Source organism: Oncorhynchus tshawytscha, linkage group LG07, assembly GCF_018296145.1.
Source record: "Oncorhynchus tshawytscha isolate Ot180627B linkage group LG07, Otsh_v2.0, whole genome shotgun sequence".
In the NCBI taxonomy this organism is placed as follows: Eukaryota; Metazoa; Chordata; class Actinopteri; order Salmoniformes; family Salmonidae; genus Oncorhynchus; species Oncorhynchus tshawytscha.
This window is the reverse complement of record NC_056435.1, coordinates 19,432,432-19,450,151: the sequence shown is the minus strand read 5'-3', so window position 1 is coordinate 19,450,151 and position 17,720 is coordinate 19,432,432. Positions and strand designations below refer to the sequence as shown.

The following is a 17,720-nucleotide window of genomic DNA, read 5'->3' as shown; positions in this document are numbered from 1 at the left end:
AAAAAGACAGAAACCCCTTGAGTTGACAGGTCCCCTCTATTCTAACTGACCATAAAATGCATCAGCGCTGGAGTATTAGTGGGAAAGTTTAGTTGAAAACCGCGGGAGAAGGGCTTAGACCTGATAAGGCTTTTATACTCAGCGTGTTAACCGTGGCTTTCAAGAAATATGCAGATGAGTTTGTTCAGTCTGAGACAGTTTGCGTGACTGCTCAGCCTCTTCTTAACGCCACCAACAGATCTCCCATTCCAGGTAATATCCTGGGGCCCAACATGAGAAGAACCCCGTGACATTACAAAAGGAAGGAGAGGAAAACAAACACACAAAAATCCACAGCTGAACCCATCCCCTCGGAATAGCACTCCTTTTGAAGCGGTGAAAGAGCTTTGGTTACAAGGAGGATGGCTCGCACTGATGGGGATGACCAATGAGCCTCGGAGGGAAAAAGGAATGAGTGCAGAGTTTCCTCCTTCATTATCCCTCCTGTGAGAAATAATCAACATCGCTCCATTTCCACCTGAGCCCCTCCTGAGTCTCTGAGCCTCACTGCTCTCTCTATCTCTCCCTTTTTTTGAAGAGCCCACTGTGTCCGGCATTGTTCAACAGGACATTATATGAAATGCCATGCACGATCAGTGAAGATGCTTGCCCCCCTTGCATCTCAGCTTGTTGTGGTTGACACACAGCGAGGGGCACAGACACATGGTACGCATTAACACACATGCACACTCACACATACGCACACTCTTGCACGCACACACAGCTTTGTTTTCATGAATTTTCTGGGAGTAAAAATGTATTCCCATACAAAATCCTATTTCAGCTAACCTAACCCTTAACCTAACCGTAACCTTAAAGTCGAGTCCCGAGTCCTGAAGTCTGAAGTTATTTTATTACAAGTTGAGTCACAAGACATGTGACCCAAGTCCACACCTCTGGAAAACATGCACACACACACAGACACACACACACACAGACACACAGACACACACACACACACACACACACAGTGATGCCCCAATTTCCTTTGATTAGACGCTCCTATTCTGATGACATGGATAAGAAGGCAGATGGCGTTTCCTGTTGTTTGTTGATTTATTCATACCGCCCTTTAAAAAAAAGATATATATGTCTGAAGTGTCCTGTTTTGCTAGTCTCGTATGAACCATCCTGATCTACGAGGTTACTGTTTTGCCATGCTGAAAACACAAGACTTTGATCATGTTGTTCTCTGCACTTTGATTTGTACACAACCTGAATTTGCACCAAAGGCTCAGAAATGCTTTTTTTGTGTGCAATCTGCAATTTGCTTTGCTCAGCAGTCGGCACAGAACAAGATACTTTCTTTACAGTGATACATATATCACATTGACCAGGGCCCATAGGGAGACCCATACGGCTACGGTCAAAAGTGGGGCACTATGTAGGGAATAGGGGGGCATTTGGGACATAGACGCAGTATGTTCAACTCCTAACTGGATTAATGTCAGTCAGTGGCGTAACCCTAGCTGGCACCCCGTGGAGCCAGGGAGCTGACACTGACATCCCTACCATAGGTGATCAGTGAGGCGGACTGACAGGCGGCCGGATTGCCATCTGTGTTTGACAGTATCACTTTGGAGTGGCTGAGATTGTGTCACAATGCATCTCGGTCTACTCAGACATGAGCTGAGCAATGGATATGTGGAGAAAGAGAGCGAGATGGGGGGGAGTGAAAGAAAGGGAGTGAAAGAAGAAAAGAGAGCCAAAAGACAGATACAATCGTCCAGGTGAAAAGTGAGAGAACAAGAAAGAAATATGAGCTGACGAAAGCGAGTTAATGATACACCATTTTTACACACACACACACACACACACACACACACACACACACACACACACACACACACACACACACACACACACACACACACACACACACACACACAGGGGTGACAGTGGAATACAGGATAGGAGAGAGGAGGAAGCCCCGTTGTGTACCTGTGGGAACAGCTGCGTCCATGGTGGGCCTCTCCCAAGTGTTTACTTGCTCCCAAGCGAAGCCATTGGTCCCGAGGGCCACACTGTAGCCACAGCTGCTGTAGGGGTCTTCAAATGAACAGCTGCCTGTAGGACACAACGAGAAGAGAGAAGAGTAGGGTTGCATATGTCAACACGATTAAGCCATATACTCACATCATTATTTCATCCCCGCTAAATAATTATTTTCCAGCGCATTAGGCTTTATGCTAGCCAGAAGCCATGGATTGAGAAAGCAAGATGAAACTCGGTCTAATTAAATGTACTCTTTGAGATGCGTGGTTTAATTGCAATGAGAGGATTCAAAGGGAATTCTTGGGGGTTTTGTGCATTATCTATTTTGTCAATTACACAAATGTTTTGTGTTTTTGAGCTGCTTTTATGCGTGGATCGTTTGATGCAAAGCTCGCTTTCAGATTTGAATCAAATTTGTAAAATTGCATAAGCCAACTTCTAAACACTCATTGGCGGCTAATGACTTGCCTGTGTACTGAATGGGAAAATAAGAGCACATTCCATTCAAATGAGAGGGGAGTTTGTGTCAGTGGCCTTTTGTTAGACATATTTTTCATTTTGTTCTATTCTGAAAGGTCACAAACATTTATCTCTAAGTGGTCAATAAATCCAAGTCTCACTGCTGAGATTGAGGCTGTCCTAATATGGACACAATACAAAACAAATAACTTTTCACTCTCCATATCAATAGTGTCAAACAACCACTCGCTGCACCATGTCTCTCTCGGTTCTGATATTTTCCGACACAGAGGGGGAGAGAAAAACATGCCGAAGCCCTTCATCTCCTCTAATTAATGTTGCCTACCAATTTGATACATTATTGATAAGTTGCCCACAAAAGATAAGTAACAGTTTGGATGATCAGTTAAAGCTCCTGCTTACAACCTGCACCCACATCTGCTCCTAGGGGAGGAGCTGGCGTAAAAACAGGGGCTTTTCATCTCTAAGGCTAGTTAGACATTGAGTTGTAATGGGAAGGTTTTTCAGCAGCTGCATTTCTTTAGGCTCTCTGTGGAGACGTTGTTTATAAAATTGAGTTTCACATGTAGCACTTTCATCAGTAAGGTTTGAATGAACTGAGAGGCATGGTAGAGTGTGTTCACAGTCTCTACATTCAAAGAGGACATTGTTTACACCCATAAAATTGACAGAAAAGATGTGTTCGCACCTCAAGATTTAATTTGGGAATCTGTGCGCTGCAATTAATATTGCTGTCAGATTACGATTGTACTGTAAATAATGAAATTCATATTTTTGCAATTTAGGGAGGCTACATAGTGAGGTGGCTAGCTTATGATGACACGATCAGCAAAGAGGTCTTTGGACATATCTGTTTTGAAATGTTATTGTGGTAGAAAAGGTAAAGGAAATGGAAAGTAGGCAACTGTACAGTACATTTAAATGTGAGTGATGATCGAATGTTGAATTTCTTACTGTAACCTTTACATATCTCTTTTTAAAATACGCTTTTTGGACAGATTTTCTTCCGGGCTAATTTGGTTAAGTGTTTTCTGTATAAATGAAGTATTAGTGTTGATAAACACAAACATACACATCCATCTTATGATCATACTCAACCAATTCAGGGCCCAAGACCCTCTACCAATTCTAAAACATTCCAGTCTTTCATCCATTTTGGAGCCCCAATTGGACCATTTGATCATTATAACCTTACATTTAAGACCACTGTAATCCAAACTGACAGGACCTACCATGTCATACACCAATGGGGGCTAACTCAGCTAAAGCGTCTGTTTTCTGTTCACTTAGACAAGATCTTAGTTAGCTCCCATTAAATTTACTGTCATCATCTAAGATTTAATTACAGCGTTTACTAACATATGCATTTTTTCAGTATTTTCCCTCCCTGGCGGCATTTCCAAGCTAGGCAGGCTAGTATACGGCTCAGATGCTAAAGCTATTATTTCCACACCAGTAAGCGATACAGAATATCAGGACAGTGTCTTGTCATGTAAAATATGTCTCTCAATTTAGGACAAATGTGACCTATCAAATGCCATGCAGCCATATTCTTAGTTTCACTAGAGAATGCATGACTCAATAGGACCACTGTTTGTGGTCTTTTTTCCGCTTGAGTGGAAACAACAAACAACTTACCAATGACCCCTCTCTAGTTGTCACTGTGTACCTGGAATAGCTCAAGAAAACACACACACACAAGTCAATGGATTCAATCCGTTTCGGACAGGATTCAGAACACAAGAGGGAGCAGGCTGATTGAATGCGTGAGATACATATATTGTACACACACTCAACACACACATAGGCAGACTCGCTTTCACTCACACACACATCCCATTTTAAATAAATCCAGCTTCGCCAATAGCACTGAATTAGACGAGAGAAGAAAGATGACAAGGCAGACAAAAGGCACAGAGCGCTTCTAATAACACACATGACTCATTCAATTTAGATGCTCCCCTCAACCCCTACTAATTCTACATTTTCCAATTTGCATACACATTTTAACCTTGGCAGCTCACTCCACACAATCCATTTCCCTAAGCCAATCTATCCCCATCCATCACCTTGCGGAGAGGGGGAGAAAAACGCTGTAGGTAGGATAGGTAGCCAGGCATCGGACAGAGGCTCTCCAAGCTCAATCAGGTCAGAGCTGGGTCATGTTTGGTGTTCATGCACCAAACGGAAAAAGATGGGGAGAAACTACCTGGACATGTCCAATAAGAAATGCTAGAGGATACAGTTGCCTGGAAATGGAATCTGTCAACATCTCTACAAAAAGCATGCTGGGTTGATGAGCGGTCAATAACAGGCTTCAGGGACGGTAAGTAAATCTCTGGATACATACATACAATATTGGCAGAACATAATGAACTGTTAATGAGACAATTTTTCTCTGTTTTTCTGTCTCTCTTCAGGCTTTGAAAGGCTCCCTTTTCAAAGACAATAACGGTTCATGTGAATGAAACATACTCTTTTGGAGATACATCTCAGGTCACAGTGTATCAATAAATAATTGTCACTTTCTTAACCATAACCTGGCTTAACTGGCCTCTAGGCCACATGGCTAGTGAACGAAATCCTGGAAAGGGATAGTTCTGTATCGATCCAGTTCAATGATCTGAATGTATGACCTGTACTGTAAATATGCTAACATGACTCTCTGCCTCATCCATACAACTAACAAAGTCAACTGGTGTCAGAAGTTGGATCAGAACTCACTAACGTAACAAACACTACACAATGTCGAACCATTTAAGAAGTTGTGTGGAATGTACGAGCCCAGTAAAAATACTCTTCCTCCAAGATTTATGCAGGTTGTCAGTCGTTTTTTATCCCTTCTCTGATTTTAGTATTTGCATACTAATCCCACTTCTCGACTAAAATGGCAGCTTTGCATTAATGACTCTCTTTTCCTCTCCTGTGTGAGTCAGGTGGTGTGTCCTCATAGGAGGCCAGTCCTGATCCCCTAATTCCAGGGATTGGAAGAACAGACGATACGGAAGACTACAAGAAATCTGCCTGAAAAGCAAGCTTCGTTCTGCCTTTAATACACAACAAGGAAACCCGTCATTCTTTCAAACAAGAAATCCCTTACATAGCACTAGGCACAGGGATTATGCTTTTCTATGAATTTCCAATGTTGCGGGGCCACAGGAGGGCAAAGGAAAATATGTGAAGGCAGAAATGGATACAGTGTGTTTGTGTGTGTACCCGTATGACACTTCCCCACTGTCCTTGGGTCTGGCTGTGCTTGTAGGGGGGAGAAGAACAGTGTGTGTCCTTGGATGCTCGTTATTGGGCCTTCTGTGAAACACAGTGGGGGTTTTATAAAGTCAAGCCAGCAGAAAACACAGGCACAGGGGCCAGAGAACTTCCCACCAGGTCACTCACCCACAGCCAATCAGAGCACAGGCTAAAGGATGTGGAAAAGCAGATGTTGTCTCTGTCTCTCTCAGTGTCTTTTCCACCTTTTTCACTTGTATCCCGCTTTTGATTTCTGTTTAGCCAGACTCAACAGAAATGACCCCCCCCCCGCCAATGAAGACTGTCTGTTCTTGCTCAGGCTGGTTAGAATTGACAAATGTTTCACCACAGCACCCCAGATCATAAAATGCACTAATAAAAATAATGAGTTTATACAAAATGCATGTCATGCCATTTTCTCCTCTTAGAAAAATGATTACCTACGTGTAGTAAAGCACACTCTAGTATGTAACTATAAACGTCTGTTTCTTGTGCTTTCATAGGGTGATAGATTTAAATAAATGTAGTCACACATACACTATGTAATACAACAGCATGTGGGCAACACTCAATTTAGTGGATTTGGCTATTTCAGCCACACCCATTGCTGACAGGTGTATTAAATCGAGCACACAGCCATGCAATTTCCATAGACAACCATTGGCAGTAGAATGGCCTTAATGGCCTCAACAAGTCAGTTCGTCAAATTTCTGCCCTGCTAGAGCTGCCCTGCTAAAGCTGTGACGTAGAAACGTCTCGGAGCGACAACGGCTCAGCCTAAAAGTGGTAGGCCACACAAGCTCACAGAACAGGACAACCGAGTGCTGAAGCGTGTAGCCTGTGTAAAACTGCCTCTGGAAGCAACATCATCACAATAACTATTTGTCTGGAGCTTCATGAAATGGGTTTCCATGGCCGAGCAGCCGCACACAAGCAAAGCTTCGGCTGGAGTGGTGTAAAGCTCTGCACAGAGCCCTGACCTAAACCCCATTGAACACCTAATGCTCTTGTGGCTGAATGGAAGCAAGTCCCCGCAACAATGGTCCAACATCTAGTGGAAAGTCTTTGCAGAAGAGTGGAGGCTGTTAAAGCAGCAAAGTTGGGACCAACTCCACAATAATGCCCATGATTTTATCAGTAGATATTCAATGAGCAGGTGTCCACTTACTTTTGGTGATGTAGTGTATCACTACTATGCAAATACACACACAATGCAACAATTTGCACACTCTATGAAAAATATTATTCACCATAATTTTCTCCTCCAAGTATGAGTCCTTAAAAATAACACCAATGTTGATTATTTAAGCCCACCTTCTGTTACAGTAATGAGCTACAGTGTCTCTTTGTCACACTCTAAATGTTGGCGTCTGACTCCTCTTCACCCTGCGCCCTCAGAGATGAGCTGTCACTCAGCAAATTAGCTGCAGTAAATGCCCGTCACACCATGCCTGCCCATATCTCCTCAGCCACTTAAAAACTCTGTTCACAGCCCCACTACCACCACCCCCCATACCCCCACGCCCTCTTTTAACTCACTGCCACCACCCTGTCACCCACGAGCTTGAAGAAGACGCGTGGTGGCATCAGAGGGATGTTAAAGCCTTGTTTAAGAGCTCAGAGCCCCAGCGGGTGAAGGGGTTAGCCCTGGGCTCATTACAGACCTCACACTCACTCAATAAGATTTGGGCGCAGCAGAGTGACTACCCAGGGCCCTCGCTAATGTGAATATATTGAATGCTAGGGAAATGTGGCAGGGGCTCCCGAGTGTCGAAGCAGTCCAAGGCATTGCATCTCAGTGCTAGGGGTATCACTACAGACCCTGGTTTGATTCCAGGCTGTATCACATCCCATAGGGCGGTGCACAATTGGCCCAGCGTCGTTAGGGTTTGACCGGGGTAGGCTGTCATTGTAAATAAGAATTTGTTCTCAACTGACTTGCCTAGTTAAATAAAGATCAAATAAAATGTATCAGCCTCAGCTTTGCTGCAATAGAGCCACTTATTAGCATTAGATTTGAATTTGTGATTCATTAACTTCTAAAGAAAGTATGCTGACTTTACTATGAACTTTGACTGAGAGCCCCTGGAGGCTTTATTCATTTTTCACCTTCTCTGTGGGTGAATTTTGGAGGACTTACCTCAACTTTTCATTCTTTTCTGGCTAGCTCCCTTTTGGGGACTTCTTTGAGCACCATTGCCCAGCTCTTATTTGTCTCTAGCAGGACGAGGCGTGACTCTCAAATGTCTCTGCACAGCCAAGGTACCCCTGGAATAAGCTGTGGCCCAGTGTAGTCCACTATGTCCCCTGTGTCAACCCCTCCCCCTCTCATTCATCCATCTCTGGGGTTGTGGAGGCAGCTGAAAAGGGAGAGTCGCTTGGCGGATCTATCCGGATGAATATGAATGAGAGCTCAGCTCCTTGGCAGCACACACACACAGTCTCGGGGTCGCTTGAAACTGCCTGAGCTGTCTCCAGCTCTACAGTGTCAGTGGGAGGAAAAACCTGCCACCGTATCAGCTTGCTGTCTCCAAAGACAGGCCCTCGAATCCCCTTTCAGACTAGCCAAGACTAGGGGGAGAGAGAGAGCGAGTGGGAGAAAGGGAGAGAGAGAGAGTGAAAGAGAGAGAAAGAAAGGACTAGCTGGGAGAGAGAGAGAGTGAGTGAGTGAGTGAGTGAGTGAGTGAGTGAGTGAGTGAGTGAGTGAGTGAGTGAGTGAGTGAGTGAAAGGGGACTAGCTGAGAGAGAGAGAGAGATGGCTCAGTTAGAAGTTGTGAGTGGCTATGATCGACCAGTCTGAAAAAAGCCATGTTTAAGCCTCGGAAACGTGCTGTCAGATTCCCCCTTTAATGTACATTTGAACGCCTTAATCTCCGACAGCAATGGCTCTTTCTTTGCCAAGATGAAACTTTAGTCTTAAAGAGAAAATAAAAAAGGGACCTGGAGAATGTCAGTGGTGGTAGAGGATGTGTGTGTGTTCTTGTGTGTCTTTAGTGTGTGTGTATGTATTTGAACACGTCCAGCTAGGGTTCAGTCAGTGGTGCTACTGCCCCTAAGCAGGACTTGGTTTCAGCAACCTCCTTAATAATTGAGCTTTGTTGGCCTGCTAATCAATTAGCTAAATAATTCAGTATTCAGTGTGCAGGAGAGGAGAGTTATAGCAAATAACAGCCATGGATCACCTCGCTTAGAGGCCGTTTTCTGATTAATATGGTACATATGGCACTGGTGTGGTCACTGCGGTATTGAATGTAAACATCCATCTCTTTTAGCGATGGAGCTACTGCATAGAATCTTACTCCACAGCACTAAAGCAGGAGTCCTCTCCTGAAAAGTCCACAGCATTTTATAGTTCTATTAGCAGCACTGAAGTCAGCAACTTCCAACAAGGTAGCTAGCAACCTACACAACACTACAAGCAGTAATTTCTAGCTCTCACATGTGCCCTATGTTGTTGCTTTCCAGATATGTGAATGCACAGACATATCGTGACGCAATCCTGAGGCCCATTGTCATGCTATTCATCCACCACAGAAGCCCTAGCATTAAATATCTTCACATTTTACTCTGACACTACCACCTAGCATCTTTAAAAAAAAAAACATTCATTTAACTAGGCAAGTCGGTTAAGAACAAAGTCTTATTTACAATGACGGCCTACACCGGCCAACCCCTAACCCGGACGACACAGGGCCAATTGTGCGCCACCCTATGGGACTCCCAATCACAGCCGGTTGGGATACAGCCTGGAATCAAACCAGGGTCTGTAGTGACACCTCTAGCACCTCTTTGCCACTCGGGAGCCCAATGTGCATTCCCAACCTGTCACAGAGTCACTGGGCACAAAGTCTTTCCAGAACGTGGAATAAGTTTCGCTCAATGTCTCGTAGAAAGAGGTAGAAATTGGGAATCCATTGTTTAAAAAAAATAAGACCCTAAACGGTAAACACTGGGATAAGAAGGATACAAAACGATAGGTTATTGTACAGTTTGCTGATTTCGATCCTCATGCCCCATTCGTCCTGTGATTGGCGGGATTACGGTGGTAATTGGGTCTCTAAGTAGCCGTCCTACCACTTACGGACTCCAAACGGACTAAATAATTAAATAAACAGAGTCAAAGGGAACTAGTCCGATGGAGGTAGTGGGGCTGAGGCTGGGGGAATGAGGTGGCTGAGGCGGGGGGATCTTGACAGGGACTGGCTCTGGGCGGCTGACCCCGGTGCAAGCTTAGGCTTGGGGAGGAGGGTGAAGAGCCTTGACTGGCCACGCTCTCAGGTCCTCATTAGAGCAGGCAGCAGGTACACCCCCTCTTCTATGGGATTTGTTCTTGGCTGTCACACTCTCTCTTTCTCTCTCTCTCGCCACCTCTTGGACTGTTTCTCTCTCACTGTCTTTCTTTATCTCTCTCTTCTCCACGGGTCTAATTTGATTATCTGTCTCCTGCTATCTTTCTCCTCTCCCTCCTACTCAGTATCCTCTCTTTTGTCAATATCTCTTTCCCTCCCTCTCTTTCTTCCTTATTTATTTTTCTCTCTGTCTCTCCTTTCTTATTCGACTCTTAGTCTCTTTTTCTACTTCCTCATCTGCTTTTCTTTTCTTTTTCTGCCCTTTTCATCCTCAATGTCTGAGTACTTGTAATATTTAAATACTGTCTAAACTATACGTTCATAACAACACTATTGTACAGATTTGAATTTGATCACTCTTTTGTTGCTGAGAATTTTCCTGCCCAGCAGGAAATACAAACTTGTAGTGTATTAAGGGTTTAAAAAGGCTTTTAACGTATGTAATTTCCCCTTTAAAACGTCAGACTTGATTTTCTCGAACAAAAAATGTAGCAACATTTTGTTTCAATGAAATGTAATCCACATAATAATTCACAATTCCTGAAGCTGCAGGATTATTTTCCTGCTGTAGCAAACTGGCTCAAATTCAGATCCTACATCTGTATGCTCTAAGTATACTTGGTATCCATGAGTTCATCTGACTCAGGGAAAGTAGATAAAGGGCTTCATTAGCAAAATCCCAAAGTATACCTTTAAAGATTGTTTGCAATTAATTTGGCCTTCACCTCTCCTGCAGCAACAGCAATTGCACAATGATCCATGTAATTATTATCTACGATCGATGGCAGGTGGGGAAGGAGCAGTGCTTACACAAATACAAACACACACACACACACACACACACACTTATTCATAGTCATGTTCAATGTCACCCTCTGCAAATGCTTGCCTGAAAGACCATGAACTGGGAGACTCCCAAAGGGATTGGTGTAAAATTTTAAATCAGAGGATGTTGTGTTCCAATATGGCAGCTGGTGTCACTTGACTCCAAATTCTGCCCTCTCTGCTACTCTGCTCAAAGTGTGTATGTGTGTGTGATAGTATGCAAGCAGGTTTGTGAGTGTGTACATTTATATGCGCATAGAGTATTTACAGTTGAAGGCGGACGTTTACATTCACTTAGGTTGGAGTCATTAAAAGTCGTTTTTCAACTACTCCACAAATGTCTTGTTAACAAACTATAGTTTTGGCAAGTCGGTTAAGACATCTACTTTGTGCATGACACAAGTAATTTTTCCAACAATTGTTTACAGACAATTTATTTCACTTATAATTCACCGTATCACAATTCTAGTGGGTCAGAAGATTACATACACTAAATTGACTGTGCCTTTAAACTGTTTGGAAAATTCCAGATAATTATGACATGGCTTTAGAAGCTTCTGATAGGCTATTTGACATAATGTGAGTCAACTAGAGGTGTACTTGTGGATGTATTTCAAGGCCTACCTTCAAACTCAGTGCCTCTTTGCTTGACATCATGGGAAAAAAATTGTAAACATCCACAAGTCTGGTTCATACTTGGGTGCAATTTCCAAATGCCTGAAGGTAACACGTCCATCTGTACAAACAATAGTACACAAGTATAAACACCATAGGACCACGCAGCCGTCATACCGCTCAGGAAGGAGACGTTGTCTCTGTCTCCTAGAGATGAACATACTTTGGTGGGAAAAGTGCAAATCAATCCCAGAGCAACAGCAATCCTTTGCTTGTGAAGATGCTGGAGGGAAACAGGTACAAAAGTATTTATATCCACAGTAAAACGAGTCCGATATTGACATAACCTGAAAGGATGCTCAGCAAGGAAGAAGCCACTGCTCCAAAACCGCCATAAGACTAAAGTTTGCAACTGCACATGGGGACAAAGCTTGTACTTTTTGGAGAAATGTCCTCTGGTCTGAAGAAACAAAAATAGAACTGTTCGGCCATAATGACCATCGTTATGTTTGGAGGAAAAAGGGGGAGGCTTGCAAGCCGAAGAACACAATCCAACCGTGAAGCACGGGGGTGGTAGCATCATGTTGTGGGGATGCTATGCTGCAGGAGGGACTGGTGCATGTCACAAAATAGATGGCATCATGAGGAGGGACAATTATGTGGATATATTGAAGCAACATCTCAAGACATCAGTCAGGAAGTTAAAGCTTGGTTGCAAATGGGTCTTCCAAATGGACAATGACCCCAAGCATACTTCCAAAGTTGTGGCAAAATGGATTATGGACAACAAAGTCAAGGTATTGGAGTGGCCATCACAAAGCCCTGACCTCAATCCTATATAACATGTGTGGGCAGAACTGAAAAAGCATGTGTGAGCAAGGACACCTACAAACCTGACTCAGTTACACCAGCTCTGTCAGGAGGAATGGGCCAAAATTCACCCAACTTATTGTGGGAAGCTTGTGGAAGGCTATCCAAAACATTTGACCCAAGTTAAACAATTTAAAGGCAATGCTACCAAATACTAATTGAGTGTATGTAAACTTCTGACCCACTGGGAATGTGATGAAAGGAATAAAAGCTGAAATAAATAATTCTCTCTGCTATTATTCTGACATTTAACATTCTTAAAATAAAGTGGTGATCCTAACTGACCTAAGACAGGGTATTATTACTAGGATTAAATGTCAGGAATTGTGAAAAACTGAGTTTAAATGTATTTGGCTAAGGTGCATGTAAACGTCTGACTTCAACTGTGTATTATGTGGCTTTCACAAGGGCCAGTGGACAGTAGTTAAGACACCCAGATATATCAGGGTCAGAGAGGGACTCAACGGGGGTCCAGCAGCGCGATTAGTATGCAAGCTAGTACACCTCCCCTGGGTCTCGGCAGAGTGTGTGTGTTTGTTTGTGTGTGTGTTAGTATGCCTCTCCATGCCTGTGTGTGTGTGACCTTCATGTAGAACCGTATCTACAAACACTTAATTATCCTCCTACTACTCAGATTGCCCATCTCGCCGTGAGACAGATATGTCATGTGTTAGTCATGGAATAAACAAGCACTCGCTCTCTCCCACTGGAACTAGCTAATACATATTTAGCAGATTTTTAGGGGCGTTTGTGATGCTTTTACTGTTTACCATTGACCCAGCTGTGCTGATATTACATTTTATTGGATGGGATGAAAGCAATTAAACCTGCCGCTAAGGCATCACTGTATGTTCCATATGCTCCATTCCCTATGTAACAACTTTTAGAGGGGGAGAGTACGAACTCTGACACGCCTCTTCAAACCATAGTATATTACAAATTGGTGTGTGTGTGTTTTTATTATTTTACTAGGCAAGTCAGTTAAGAACAATTTCTTATTTACAATGACGGCCTACACTGGCCAAACCCAGGCAACGCTGGGCCTATTGTGCGCCGCCCTGTGATACAGCCTGAAATTGAACCAGGGTGTCAGCAGTGCCTTAGACAGCAGCGTGTGTGTGTGTGTGTGTGTGTGTGTGTGTGTGTGTGTGTGTGTGTGTGTGTGTGTGTGTGTGTGTGTGTGTGTGTGTGTGTGTGTGTGTGTGTGTGGCGTAGGCAGAAATCCATTCATGGCAGGGCCAGCAAAAATGTAGGAAGGAACTCAAATCATCACTAAATTATAATAAAAGTATTGTCTACCTACAGGATAACCCAGGGTTTCCCAAACTCGCTCCTGGGACCAGCCCTGGGTGGACATTTAGTTTTTTGCATTAGTACTACACAACGGATTCAAATAACAATCAAAGTATAAGAATTTGTTCTTAACTGACTTGCCTAGTTAAATAAAGGTTAAACAATTTTAAGAGGGCATGTTTTTAGTTTTTTTATGCCTATCAGGCCTGCACAGCAGATGATGGCCAATTGAAATTACACCTAAACTACAGTATATCGAAACTAATTTCACACATATAATAGAGTTAGCCTAAAGACAAGAATACATTTACAATAGTCTGATGGGTGAGAACATTATCAACTGTTAAATTGTTTATGAAGAGGAATCTGATGTACATTGCAGCTTGGAATTGTCACAGGCTGGGAAATCAGTGCTAAACGTTTAGTGGGTGGTATAGTTGAGAACAATTGGAGGTTAACTTAGTAGCAATGCAAATATCATGGTACAGCTATATGGCCACTGAAATACTAAGGCACTTTTTAACGGTAAGTTTACAATATTAAACTGTCAGGAGGTGTAAAACAAGGTTGTCCACTATTGGCATAACAATTTATTGTGGCCATTGAAATGTTAGCTATTAAAATCAGATCCAACAATAGTGCAAAGGAGTTAGAAATCAAGGGATTAAAAACAAAGGTGTCATTGTACGCTGATGATTCATGCTTTCTTTTATATCCACAATTTGGATCACTCCACAGCCTCATAGAGGATCTAGATACTTGTTCTAACCTCTCTGGGTTACAACTAAATTAATTACTATATTACGTTTGGATTACAAAAAAATACTACTTTTACATTACTGTGTAGTTTACCAATAAAATGGTCTGACGGTGATGTGGACATACTCGGTATGCATATCTCGATAGAAAGTTAGCCAAATTAGATACATATTTTCATTACCATGGTAGCAAAATCATGTATATTTGTGGAAAAACCTTCCTGATTAACTCTTTAGTCATATCCCAGATTACCTATTTGAGGCAAGTGGAAGAGGGAAAAACTAAGAAACTTCTCTGTTGGCCCTGCATTAAAGACCAAAATTGGTTGAAGAATAAATAAATAAAAAAGTGTACCAGTTTCAATTAAGGACCAAAAAATTGACAGCTGTGCCATATAGACTGCTAAATAGTTGGGAAGAGATTTGCAATGTACCGATTCCATGGCACATGGTTTATGAACAGATACACAAAACATTCAAAACGTAGAATTTTTCAATTTAAATTATACAAAATTCTTGCAACCAATAGAACGTTATATATATGGGGGATACAACCATCCCAGCTCTGCAGATTTTGCTGTGAAGACACCGAATCTGTAGATCATTTGTGTTGCTACTGTCCATATGTAGCTTGTTTTTGGTTGCAGGTTCATGAATGGTTGAATAAGTGCAACATTTACCTGGAGCTAACCCTAGAGATAGCACTACCAGGTGATTTGAAACATCATAGTCAATACATCAATATAATAATACTTTTAGCAAAAATATTTATCTTTAATTTACAATCTGTAGAAACTACGAGAATAGAAAGGTTCAGAACTTTTGTAAAACATCACAGCACAGTTGAAAAATACATGGCAAATAGAAATAAAAAATGGATGGTGTTAAGAGATAGATGGGAGGGGTTGAGTGGAGCTGAACGGTGGGATTAAAAACAAAATGATAACTATTGTAAAATACATTGCGTCCATGAAATATATATAATATGTATAAGCTGTAAGTAGAAGCCTAAGTGTTGTTGTCCATTAGTTTATTCCAATTAGGGGAAAATAATATATTTTCACACGTGTGTGTGTGAATACCTCTAACAGTCATCCCCAGCGTTAGTTGTTTTATGCATGTGATGTCAGAATGCACTATATGACATTTACATAAGTATTCAGACCCTTTACTCAGTAATTTGTTGAAACAAAGTGTTTACAGCATCGAGTCTTCTTGGGTATGATGGTACAAGCTTGGCACACTTCTCTGCAAATCCTCTCAAGCTCAGTCTGGTTGAATGGGGAGAGTTGCTAGACAGCTATTTTCAGATCTCTACAGAGATTTTTAGATCGGATTCAAGTCCGGGCTCTGGCTGGGCCACTCAAAGACATTCAGAGACTTGTCCCGAAGCCTCTTCTGCATTGTCTTGGCTGTGTGCTTAGGGTCATTGTCCTGTTGGAGGGTGAAACTTCACCCCAGTCTGAGGTCCTGAGTGCTCTAGAGCAGGTTTTCATCAAGGATCTCTCTGACTAGTCTCCCAGTCCCTGCTGCTGAAAAACATCCCCACAGCATGATGCTGCCACTACCATGCTTCACCTTAGGGATGGTGCCAGGTTTCCTCCAAACGTGATGCTTGGCATTCAGGCCAAACAGTTCAATCTTGGTTTCATCAGACCAGAGAATCTTGTTTCTCATGGTCTGAGAGTCTTAAGGTGCCTTTTCACAAACTACAAACGGGCTGTCATGTGCCTTTTACTGAGGAGTGGCTTCTGTCTGGCCACTCTACCGTAAAGGCCTGATTGGTTGAGTGACGCAGAGATGGTTGTCCTTCTGGAAGGTTCTCCCATCTCCACAGAGGAACTCTAGAGTGCTGTCAGAGTGACCATCGGGTCTTGGTCACCTGCCCGGATAGCTCAGTTTGGCCGGGGGTCCAGCTCTAGGAAGAATCTTGATGGTTCCAAACTCCATTTAAGAATGACAGAGGCCACCGTGTTCTTGGTGACCTTCAATGCCGCAGACATGTTTTGGTACCCTTCCTCAGATCTGTGCCTCGACACGGAGTTCAACGGACAAATTCTTTGACCTGGTTTTTGCTCTGACATGCACTGTCAACTGTGGGACCTTATATAGATAGATGTGTGCCCTTCCAAATCCTGTCCAATCAATTGAATTTACCGCAGGTGGACTCAAATCATGTAGTAGAAACATCTCAAGGATGATCAATGGAAACAGGATGCAACTGACCTCAACTTTCGAGTCTCATAGAAAAGTTTTTTTAATTTTTAATACATTTGCAAACAACGCTTTGTTGTTATGGGGTAATCTTTGTAGATTGCAGAGGATTTAAAAATATATATATTTTAGTATAAGGCTGTAACGTAACAAAATATGGAACAGTCAAGGGGTCTGAATCCCTTCCATTGTATTCGGAAAGTATTTTTGCCACATTTTGTTACGTTACAGCTTTATTCTAAAATGTATTAAAGGATTTGTTTTCTTCACCGATCTACACACAACAGCCCACATTGAGAAAGTGAATCAAGGTTTTTAAATTGGCAATACGTCAGTTGCTGTAGCCTATTATTTGCAAGGCACATTGGGGCATAAATAGAATATCTTGTTAGTTTTATTTTACTCGACTCATGGTCAGTCACAGTGGAGGGAGGAAGAGAGTGTGAGTCAAAGTGGAGAAGTGTTGTAGTGCTAAATAAAATAATATATAAAACTCACTCATAAAAACAGCACCCCTTTTTTTATTTTACCAGGTAAGTTGACTGAGAACACGTTCTCATTTACAGCAACGACCTGGGGAACAGTCACAGGGGAGAGGAGGGGGATGAATGAGCGGGAGGGTAGCCTAGTGGTTAGACCGCTGGACTAGTAACCGGAAGGTTAAATAAAGGTAAAATAAAAATAAAAAAATAAAGAAATTAGCCAATTGTAAGCTGGGGATGATTAGGTGACCATGATGGTATGACGGACAGCTTGGGAATTTAGCCAGGACACTGGGGTTAACACCCCTACTCTTACAATAAGTGCCATTGGATCTTTAATGACCTCAGAGAGTCAAGACACCCATTTAACTTCCCATCCGAAGGACGGCACCCTACACAGGGCAGTGCCAGTCCAACACCACTTCCAGCAGAATCTGGTCTCCCATCCAGGATCAACCCTTAGCTTCAGAAGCAAGCCAGAAAGTGGGATGCAGGGTGGTATTTGCTATTTTCCTCTTGTTATGTCGGTCATTGCAGACTTTAGAGAGCTC

At 42.6% G+C, this 17,720-nt stretch overlaps 1 protein-coding gene across 1 annotated transcript in view; it reads right to left on the bottom strand.

The window, feature by feature from the left end:
* LOC112254117 (receptor-type tyrosine-protein phosphatase T) overlaps positions 1–17,720 on the bottom strand; it is a 491,368-nt gene that overhangs the window by 378,027 nt on the left and 95,621 nt on the right. Inside the window, exon 2 of the mRNA XM_024426355.2 lies at positions 1,981–2,106. Coding sequence (XP_024282123.1) covers positions 1,981–2,106 — 126 coding nt within the window. The remainder of the gene's footprint in view (positions 1–1,980; positions 2,107–17,720) is intronic.